Here is a 10,929-nt window from a genome sequence, read left to right on the forward strand (position 1 = left end):
TATGTGATTTTTGTAGAACAGAAGAGCTTTTATTTCATAATAATGATTTGGTGGTTGTTTTAAGTCCAATATTAAAACTGACTATAAAAATTGTATTTAGTATGTACAAAATAGTTTTTTAATGAGAAAACAGTAGATTAAAATTAAATGATATTTTTTGGTATTATTTTGTTGAAATAGAAATAAGAATAAAAATAGTGAGTTGGCTACTAATTTTGGCAATAATGTTGAAGTGTTGTGAACTGTAGCATTCAAACCATATCTCCTACCATTTCAATTTCATCAACAAAAATTATGCATTCAACCCTATCCACCGATCTCATTCTCCAAAGGCAAAAACAATTGATAGAAATAAAAAAAGGAAAGCTATCAAGAAAGGAAAAGCACCTCCTGTTGTTCCTCCTCCCCCTCCCCCTGGTTATTGATTCGTCGTCTTTAACCTGATCGGGGAGGGGAAAGCTTTTCTTTTCTTCTAGCAAAACAAAATATTGATAAAGATTTGTGGGTGTTGTTTTGTTTTTCCAAAATGGAGATTGATAACATCGAATGCGTTTCAGTCTCGGATGGATTGAATGATAATGAAGTCCCTCGTCACCATAATCATCATCACCGCCACCATCATCAAAATCCTCACTTTTCATCTTCGAAAGCTCATAATGTTAATGTTGTTTCCTCAACGATTTTTCCCACAACCAGTGTTCACGAGCTTCTGGAATGCCCTGTTTGTACGAATTCAATGTACCCTCCTATTCATCAGGTTTTGTTTCTTCTGTTTCTGTCTCTCAATAATGATATGAAACGATCTTAATTTGTTATGATTGATTCGTGTTTTATATTTTGAATTTGGAATTGGAATAGGGGTGGGGGTGGGGGTTTTAGGATTGCGATTATGTTTTTGAAATTAGTTGATAAGTTAAAAAGTTGATTTGGATTTTGTGTTGCAGTGCCCCAACGGGCACACGCTTTGTTCGAGTTGTAAGGCAAAAGTTCACAACAGGTGTCCAACTTGCAGACAAGAGCTTGGCGACATAAGGTGTCTGGCATTAGAAAAAGTGGCTGAATCCCTTGAGTTTCCATGCAAATACAGCTTGAATGGATGCCCTGGGATCTTCCCATACTATAGCAAGCTGAAACATGAATCCATGTGCAATTATAGGCCCTACAGCTGTCCATATGCTGGATCAGAATGCTCCATGGTTGGGGAGATCCCTTTTCTAGTGTCCCATTTAAGAGACGATCACAAAGTAGACATGCACTCTGGATGCACTTTCAACCACCGATATGTCAAGTCCAATCCTTGTGAGGTTGAGAACGCCACCTGGATGTTAACAGTGAGTACCTCTGTTTCTCTAATCTATTAGTATTTGTGTTTGTGTATTATTTGAGACAGAGTTGAGTGTTTTGAGTTTTGATGGGGTATGTGTACACACACAGGTGTTCAACTGTTTTGGGCAGTATTTCTGTCTCCACTTTGAGGCGTTCCAGCTGAGCATGGCGCCTGTGTACATGGCGTTCCTTCGGTTTATGGGTGATGAGAATGATGCCAGGAATTATCGTTACAGTTTGGAGGTGGGAGGGAATGGGCGGAAGCTCATATGGGAGGGCACCCCTCGCACCATAAGAGATGGTCACAGAAAGGTCAGGGACAGTCATGACGGCCTCATCATACAGAGGAATATGGCGCTCTTCTTCTCTGGTGGAGATCGACAGGAACTCAAGTTGAGGGTCACTGGTCGGATATGGAAAGAACCTCCTCCTCCTAACTCCTCCTCCGATAACAACCTCTGCTTTCCCTTTCCCCTTCCCCTTCCCTTTCCCATTCCCAACCAACCTCTCTAGACTCTACTCACTTAACAACTCTTTTTTTATTTATTTTCTGGGTGGGTCCCAGTTTCAATCCATGTCATGTCATGTCATGTTGTTAAAATGATGAATGGAGCCATTAGCCATATTCGGTTGTGTTTGTGTGGACTGACTCTGACTGTTGACATTTTTAGGGCAACATCCTCTTAATGTTATGTTATGTTATTAATGTAAGATGTAAAAAAAAGTCTTTCATTCCCAATCATTCCAGATTCCATACCAAGGAAAGGAAATCTATAACTCTTGCCACGCATATGTTAATAGTTTCCCTAAAAACAATAAGCAATATATATATAAGTTACTGTAAATTCATGCATGATCCAAAAGTAGTAAAATGGAAAGATTGTATATATTTGTAATAACCAGATGTACAATCATATGTTTTATTCTCCTCCCTCCTCTCTTCACGTAGTAGTATAAAAGAAAGCTTCAAAATAAAAATAATGGGCAACATTTACAAGACAAAAGAAATCACCTCACCTCCGTAATCATAAGTCATAACAAACAAATTTGAACAAGGAAGATTCTAGTCTAAGAACTCACTAAACTTGTATTCCTCGCTACCTAGCATTTGGTAATATAATTATTCTTCAAGAAACCGAAACCCCACTCTCTCTCTCTCTCTCTCTCTCTCTCTCTCTCTCTCTCTCTCTCTCTCTCAATCTCACTCACCTCATATGTACGGAAAACATAAGAAATTGAATACTGTAGTTTATAGCCATTATTTACAAAGGCAGCGATCCATGACCTCAGAAATTGTCTGAATGAATGCAGCCTCACTTGAACCAGGAAGAAGAAGATCTTCTGCTTCTTGGACTATCTCTTCAATCGCAGACTGCTTATTCAAGTTTTCCCTACACATCAGCTTTCCAATTGCAAAAGGGGAGGGGTTTTTTAGTAACTCAACGCCTTTCTTCAGTAACATGGTGGATATTCGAAACACACGTGCACATTTTGAGGGTAAATTCCATCCATAAAACTTAAGCAGAGCTATATCTTCCTCAGCATCCAGTGACTTTATGTACTCGACTGTTTCACTACTAAACGCTTCCCGAGCTTGAGGCCAATACAGCCAATCAAATGTGCAGTCTTCAAACTGCACCCAAAAAAGAAAAAAGAAAAAAATCCATATGTTTACTTACTTGCTTAATGTGCTATAAAATGAACGGCCTATGAAGGAGAATAGGAGATGAGTCTTTCTTACACTGGCAGGCAGGCAGTAGCCATGATCAATAGGAATGAGTACAAATTTAGCATCTTCTCCTTTGGTTTTGGTCACCAATATATTTCCAGCATGCCTATCTGCATTTGCCATCCTGATATCCAAAACAGAGATCTTATGAACTTCCTCCACTGGAAAAGCATTAGGACCCATATCCTCACAGCTTCCACAGTTGTCCATGAACATCTGCAATGACCCGATCTTCTCCTTGTATTCTACACCCTCTGTCTGCTTATGGTTATGGTTATGGTTAAACCCTGGGTGCAAGCATGTGGCCAACAGTGTGGGCGGGACCCCAGAAAACCCCTTGCGTCTACCAGAGAAAGACCTATTATTATTATTATTATTATTATTATTATTATTATTATTATTATTATTATTATGTTCACCCAAACCTTTCGGGTGATCTAAAATATATGCAGCAACTTCCCTCAATGCACCTTCACCAACACTTGTCCCTTTCTTTAGCCCTTCACCATCCACTGACAATGGTAATCCCCTGGGGTTATTTACAGCCATAGGCTCCTCATCAATCGGCTTAAACACTGAAACATATTTACTCCCTGATGCATCCATCATCATATACGCGCCACCTGTACCCTCAGAAGATCTTATTGGATAATTCCCCTTCTTCAAACCTTCATACGTGGAGTTTACCAGCTCCAAAACCACACCAGGGAGTACAGCCTTTGGGTTAACAATCACAGCTTCCAACCACAGACTTCTGTTCACAGCTTCTTTAGGAACTGAACCATAATACTCTATCCCATGACCTCCATTCTCAACTTGTCTCACACCAACATCATATTCTTTTGATTCTATCCTCAGCTCAAAATCCTTCTTCATGGCTTTGGCTCCTATCTTTGCACACTTCCTAACAAACAGACGGATGACTGCATCATTACTGTTATATTTGCAAATATCATTTATAAGCCTCTCATCTTCCAGCTGCTCACCCTCGCACAGGATTTCTTGTTCATCCATGTTAATCAATCCCTTCTTTTCCCTAGCAAGCTGCCTTTTTACATAACCAACATCACGATTCTTTTCGACATGGAAAGTGAACTCTTTACCACATGAAGTCCTCACATTGATCATTTGAAGGTCAGAAAGCCTGACAACCAAATGAACCACATTCCCATCACTTACACCATAGTCCCTAACCAAAGAATTACTCCTGGATAATACCCTACCTCCACAAACCAACTTCTGGTTCTTCACAACAAACCCCTTATAGCTTTGAATCCGAAGTTTCACCGACTCAATCGACTCAGACTCCAACACCCTCATTGGAACCATGGAACCCGACATAGCCAATTGAATCATAATCGGATCTTGGTTATGTACAGACAACGAAGGCAAAATGGAGTCGTCACAGAGTGGCCTAAGAGCAACAACACCAGCGGACGACATCTTCTTTCTTAATTTTCCAAACTTTTTACAAACCTATGAAATCTCAAGCAAATCAAACAAGCACTACACAAAGAGCTCAAATCCTCTGAATGAGCACCCAGATTTGAAACATGACCAGGCGGTAAAAACCCTAGAGATGTACAGGGAGGGTTCTAGAATCAAAATGAACAGGATGATGAAAGCTTCATAACAACTACGGAGTTTCTATTGAAATTCACATGGAAGATGAGGGGATTCTTACCAGCTCAATTAAGCAAGAATCAACCAAGAACGTACTACGATGAAGAGACCATATAGCCGATCAATTTGGGACAAATTGAATTTTGACCGTAATGTCCGTGTATTTTACGGTTTCAAAATTCAACGATGAGCGTTTATCAATCGAGTTTTGTGCTACCAACGATGCTTACTGCTGCTTGAACGAAATCAATTGGAGAGAGAGAGAGAGAGAGAGAGAGAGAGAGAGAGAGAGAGAGAGGAATACGCGTCATGGCCGTTGAATTCTAACTTTTTGTCCAAGACTGACAAGATTCTCTAAGAACTTTGAAAACATAACAACTCTGCCCCCTATACTTTTAGCTCTATTTCTTTACATGGAGTTGGGGATGAATAATCTCACACATTGTCGTGCTATATATATATATGATATTTTAAATTTTAAATCTTACATCTTTACTTTTTGGCATGGGATTATGACTTAAAAGGGTAACAAATTAACTTTTCTTATGAAGTATTAGCCTCTTAAATTTGTATTTTTGTTTAAAACATGTCATTATTACTTGCAATAACAAGTAAAACTAGACGTGACAACCGTGTCGTGTTGTATTAAAACAGTAAACATGTTAAAATTGTTCGACACTAACCCGACCCATTTAACTAATGTTACATGTCGTGTCTGTTGGATTAGTGTCTAAGTCCATAACTATTTTGGTATGTACTTGACCCGATTGTGAGCATGGTCCTTTTGGGTTGCCTTCACACGGGTGACTAGACATGATGACAGTTGAGGAGAGAGGTTGATTGGGGCATAAATATGATTTATTTATTATATTATAAGTATGAGATTGTCCCATGTAATGTGCCAAAGGAGTCCATTTGCTTTTATTGCCAAGAGAATGGGCATTGGAGACAAAGTTGGCCTATTTACCTGAGAGATCTAAGAAATGTGAGAGTCAAGACGTATGGCTCCACTTCAGGTAAAATCCATTAACTAACTCTATAAGTTTCTATTTTTGATTCTTAATACATGATGTGATAAGATTACATTTTGATGTTTTGTAGGATCGAAGAAAAGAAAGGAAGCTTAAGGAAGAAGCATGCTAAATCTGATCATGAAGAAATGGATTTAGATCGCATGGATTCGAGGAATTGGATTTTTGAGCTGCTACTTTAGAGTTAGGAAAGATTGCTAAGAAATATGTAATAGCATAGTTTTCAGTTGAATTGCATTGTAAGGACAAAATTTTCCGCAATAAAATAAATTTTGATTTTATCTTATTTATTTATCCTTGCAATGGCGTGTATGAAAAATTGATGTTTGAATGTTTCTATTATTAGCAATGATGGATTTGATTCTTAATTATGTTATTTGTGGAAATGTCGAGAATTTACCAAATAGGGAGAGTTTCTCATCGCCCAAGTTCCAATTGGATAGAAACTTGGAATCATACAACCTGGTTGCGTGATGAATGAGAAACTTCATATTTGGAAATTAGACTAATTCTTTGGCAAAGTGTCAAGTGAAGGACTAGAAGATCGAGTACACTAGGTTGTGCGTTGATCGAGTCCACCACAAGAGTGATAAAGATATTCATCATGATTTACTAAAGTTTAGTAAATATGGTTATACTTATAAGATTAAGTATAATTCTGAGTTGATTGAAAGAGTTTCAATTAATAGCAGAACGAATAAGAAGAATCAAGTAGGCAGAAAGATAAAAGTTTCTCTATTCTAAGAAGAAGGGAGAGTACCTTTTATTGTGTTTTATGATAAGTCTTAAAGATTAAGGACCATTTCTCAATTGATCCTCAAAGTGAGTCTTAATGCATTTGTATGTATAAGAAGAGGATTCGAGAATTGTGGAAATAGTTAAATCAAGAAGTCAATCATACTTCGTTCCAATATCGAATCTTAGAATCATACTCCAAGATTGAGAATTGAGTGATATATTTTTGGTAGATTTGTAACACTCATCAAATGTGGAATTAGGAAAAGTTTTCTTATTCTTGCACATTTGAAATTGGTGAATTGTGATGTCTTGGGTAAGACAAAGACCAACTAGAACCAATTGTGTGAAGTGTTAAACTTGATGAAAAGCTACACTAACTCTTGAATATTTGTATTTCAAGAAATGTTTCTTGGCAAAAGAAGCTTATATGTCAAGGAGTCAGTGGGAGTCTTAAATGGTCTTGAAAAGATTTCAAGAACAAATCAAGAATAAACCTAGGTAATCATCACTAGCACACGACTTGAGGTTTATAGCCTATCGTAAATGACATACTCTTTTTCTGTGCCATTCCAATTGAGCAAATTATGCATGTGAGTTCTATGAGTCCTCATTTGTATGCATAAAGGAAAGCACCTTGATCAATGGAAAGTACATTGATATGTAAGGGTGAGTTGCTAAACTACTTGGAAGACATGGTGGGCACTCGTGTTACCATGAGGCAAGAAATCAAGATTAAACAAGTTCAGTCCATATGAGTTTGGATTTGTCGCAAACCTTGGTTTTGGCAAATTCACATGGATAGGATCACATACACCATAAAATCTAAGTGTCATAAGGTTTCCCTCCTTCATGAAAATGATTGTGAGGAAATGCTTTCACTAAGAGAGATTTTGAGAAGATAGCAATTGTGAAAATTGTATTCTCAAATTCGTTTATGATTACGGTATCCCTTTTCATAGTTCGAATTGTGAGATTTGGCAATTAGTCTGAACATTTGGGACTTAGTAACATAAGTTCTGAATTTTTCTGAGATACACATGTGAGCTTTCTAAGGCAAAGGTGTATGAGTTTAAGAAGCTTAAATAAAGGCTTATCAAAGCATCAAGTATTAGAAATATGAACTTAAGAAATTCAATAAGCATTGTTTTCTGGAAGTTCAGCTGTTTTCCGAATACATGTCGAAGCTACTGGGAGCATAAGTGTTATGCTGATAAGTAAATAATCATCATGTTAGTGGAAGCATGATTATTATGGTAAGTATTGCAAGTTAGCGATATTAATTATAGAAAAAAAGAGTTATACTTTGCAAAGTCGCAAGGGTTGAAAAGTTGTTTTGTTATAATTAAGGGAGAGAATATTATACTTCGTTTCAAAATATAAAGCTTAGATTGAGAAATTTTAATATTTTTTTTAGTCAAAGGATACATAGTGTGTTCTCAAATTTCGATTATGATTACGACATCCCTCTTCATAGTTCGAATTGTGAGAACGTGACACATAAAATATTATGGCAGAAGATTGATAAAGTATCATATCTTTATGTAAGACATTATGCATCGTGTCCCATACGCTTCGGGTATAGGATCGATTGCAAATGCTATAATATTTAACTATTCTAAAATTTTCCAAATGCCTAGGGCATTAAGAGGGAAAAAGGACTAGAACTGGATTTGACTAAAATAATTAAACAACTATCAAATGACGATCTAAGGTTCGCCAAGGATTTGTTGTTTGTGAATAGTTGGAAGTATAATATTGGATGGACCATATCGACATTATTATGAATAGATAAGATTTTATTTAGAATAAGTTGTCATATGGCAAATATGGAAATGCTTCCATATTGGGAGTTGGAAATTGAGAATTTATGTCTAGATTAGAAAATTTTATGCAAAAAGGATGTTCAAAGGAATGTACTTTGAGTGAGAGACATCACATCTATAGAATTGTTTTGTAACAATTTCTGATAGAGAACCTTGTAATTTCATTGGCCAAGTCTTGGTGACTTTTGTGCTATGACTTTACGAAAGGATCGTTGCATAAAATGTTAGAATCTAACATATTCTAATAGTGGCAAGAACCTTGTATTCTTACACTAACGATGAGGATTAGGAATTGTGAAATGAGCATCATTTGAAAGGTTTTCAATTAATCTATTTCACAAAGCATGGACCATAGGAAACATAATGTGCATGCTCGGAGCATGGGACATCTATTGTTGTAATTCAAGTAATAAGTTGATTATCCGAAACATTAAACAAATGAATATTGAGTAATCAATATGGTGTTTAAATAAAAGTTTTATTTACACTCAAAAGTTTTGGGGCCATAAAGGATTAAGTATTATTATTGTGTTTCAGCTTGCATGTTTTGACTTCCAGAATAACTGGGTTATTCGAACCTCCACAGTCGGTCATACGTTGGAAGTAGGTATGAAGGAAGATTGTCATGAATCTGTCTATAGATTGTCTAAAGTGTTTAGACATAGCACAAGTTTGCTGCAGAGTACATGAGTACTTTGATAAGATTAGAGTATTGGATTAAACTCACGCTCACGTGAATCACTTCATGGATTTTATCGCGAGTGATTGTGAGTCGATAATATTGTATATTCTTGAAACCGATACGTGTGAGTTGTTATTTGTTGGTCGGTTACACATTGATAATAAGTAAACGCACCAGTAACTTGGTGTTATAAAACTCATTGTTGTGTGTGATTCGATCAGTAAATGCAAGCGAGCATTTGAGTCGAAGTTTATCCATTCCTTTTACCCAAAGTGGGATAAAAGCGATATATGTGTGCCCCTCGATGATTTAGTGATGACACCCTAAGCGCTTGGCCAAGCCGGGACTAAGTTGATGTGTTTAATTGTAGTCTGTTGTCAGTCGTCATAAATCGGAAGTCGGGAAACAGTACAGAGAGAATGATTAAAATTCATGTCTTGTGTCTATACGATATTTTGAGAATGGAGGAATATATAATCCCTTATCTAAAGGACACGCGTATCTGATAAGATCAGAGTTGATAGCGGCTTTTGAAAGCTACGATTGCTGATCAGGTTCTAAAGTTATGCAAAATAGTTATTAGACTTATCCAAGTGGGATACTGTTGGATTAGTGTCTAAGTCCATAACTATTTTGGTATGTACTTGACCCGATTGTGAGCATGATCCTTTTGGGTTGCCTTCATACGGGTGACTAGACAGGATGACAGTTGAGGAGAGAGGTTTATTGGGGCATAAATATGATTTATTTATTATATTATAAGAATAATATAATAATTTGGAATCATATTATTTAATCAGAAATTAATTTAGAATTAATTTTTTGGGATTAAAGGAACTGATTGAAAGTATAGGGGCTGTTTTGTAATTATTCAATAGTTGAGGCTTTGGGCCATTGGATCACCTTTATTAAGGCTTGGCCGAAAATCCTAGAAGGATCTAGGAGTTTTCGTCCAAGGGCTTAAGGAAAGGAGTCCATGGACTTGCTTAGGCCCCACCTTGAAACCCTAGCTAGCCTCAAGTATAAATAGCACCCTAAGGCACTAGAATTCGACCACTCTTGGGAAAACCCTACTAGGGCCGAATTTTGGAGCTTAGTACCCTTCCTCCTCTCTCTCATATTCATCCTCTCACCCAAAGTGTGTTTGTGAGCCATTAGAGGTACTACACTTGTGGTACTTGCTTTCAAGAGCTAAGGAAATTCAAGGAACTAGTTGTTATTGCTATATAACAACAAAAGGTATGTATTCTATTCTCCTATGTAGATTTCGAAAATTATAGGAGCATTCCAGGTTTCTTTTTGTGTTCATAAAGTTGTATGTCTAATAGTGAAAACATAGATCCAATTAGGGTTGCATGTACACATAGGATTGTTTGTATAAAACCTATCAGTGTCAACCCGTTTATTTTCGTGCCGAGTTTCGTGTTAAGGGTATACATTGAAATATGTTGTGTTATGTGAGGTTGAAACACTCAACATGTTAAAAAATAAGAGTTTGGTAGGATGAAAGGAAAAAGTAATAGTTAGGAAGCGGAATAGATAAAGTCATAACAAGTTCAAATGACAAAATGGAAAGAGTAGGAGTCGGGGAGGTGGGAGACGAGATCATGAGGAGAGAGTGGTCAAAGAGATTGTATAGTGTTCAAATGACAAAATGAAAAAGCTAAAAATAAAATCTTGATCTAGACAACTAAGTCATTTCCACATTACAAAACGACTAAATCCAAATGTTTTCTTTTACTTATGATTTTAATTTTGGATATCTCTATTTTATTTAAATAACTCAAAAAATTTGCATATAAATAAACGGGTTATTTTCGAGTTGAAATTCTCAACTCTCACCTTACCAGTTAAATTTCCATGTTGTGTCGTGTCAACCTGTTTATTTAAACGAGTTGAAATATCTTACCTAAACTCGTTTATTTCGTGTCAAGTTCGTGTCGTAGTTTTTGCCACCTCTAGGTAAAACCTGTTTTG

General features: G+C 36.7%; 2 protein-coding genes across 3 annotated transcripts; one reads left to right on the top strand and one right to left on the bottom strand.

Annotated features, from left to right (window-relative positions):
- Positions 1 to 280: 280 nt before the first annotated feature.
- LOC145124908 (E3 ubiquitin-protein ligase SINAT5-like) lies at positions 281 to 2,032 on the top strand. Of its 2 annotated transcripts, none has more exons than XM_079060386.1 (3): positions 281 to 757; positions 945 to 1,331; positions 1,435 to 2,032. In XM_079060386.1, the coding sequence occupies exons 1-3, from the start codon at positions 527 to 529 to the stop codon at positions 1,837 to 1,839; spliced, it is 1,023 nt and encodes a 340-aa protein (XP_078916512.1). In that variant the 5' UTR covers positions 281 to 526; the 3' UTR covers positions 1,840 to 2,032. The 2 variants fall into 2 exon arrangements, with proteins under 2 accessions (XP_078916512.1, XP_078916513.1); XM_079060387.1 differs by having other exon boundaries at positions 578 to 757; positions 1,013 to 1,331.
- A 158-nt stretch (positions 2,033 to 2,190) lies between these two features.
- Positions 2,191 to 4,982, bottom strand: LOC145124907 (phosphatidylinositol 4-kinase gamma 4-like). Its single transcript, XM_079060385.1, has 2 exons — positions 3,068 to 4,982; positions 2,191 to 2,959 (listed from the first exon to the last, which is right to left on the bottom strand). Exons 1-2 carry the CDS (start codon positions 4,496 to 4,498, stop codon positions 2,585 to 2,587), a joined length of 1,806 nt encoding a protein of 601 aa, XP_078916511.1. The 5' UTR covers positions 4,499 to 4,982; the 3' UTR covers positions 2,191 to 2,584.
- Between the last annotated feature and the right edge of the window lie 5,947 nt (positions 4,983 to 10,929).

Source organism: Lactuca virosa, chromosome 7 (genome assembly GCF_052849685.1).
Source record: "Lactuca virosa cultivar CGN04683 chromosome 7, Lactuca_virosa_CGN04683_v6, whole genome shotgun sequence".
In the NCBI taxonomy this organism is placed as follows: domain Eukaryota; kingdom Viridiplantae; phylum Streptophyta; class Magnoliopsida; order Asterales; family Asteraceae; genus Lactuca; species Lactuca virosa.

What these genes read in the sequence shown, in the direction of transcription:
- LOC145124908 (XM_079060386.1), top strand. Translation starts at nt 527, where the DNA reads ATGGAGATTGATAACATCGAATGCGTTTCAGTCTCGGATGGATTGAAT. An exon ending in TGTACCCTCCTATTCATCAG is followed by an intron (nt 758 to 944) that starts GTTTTGTTTCTT and finishes TTTGTGTTGCAG; the next exon opens with TGCCCCAACGGGCACACGCT. An exon ending in ACGCCACCTGGATGTTAACA is followed by an intron (nt 1,332 to 1,434) that starts GTGAGTACCTCT and finishes GTACACACACAG; the next exon opens with GTGTTCAACTGTTTTGGGCA.
- LOC145124907 (XM_079060385.1), bottom strand. Translation starts at nt 4,498, where the DNA reads ATGTCGTCCGCTGGTGTTGTTGCTCTTAGGCCACTCTGTGACGACTCC. An exon ending in GCTACTGCCTGCCTGCCAGT is followed by an intron (nt 2,960 to 3,067) that starts GTAAGAAAGACT and finishes TTTTGGGTGCAG; the next exon opens with TTTGAAGACTGCACATTTGA.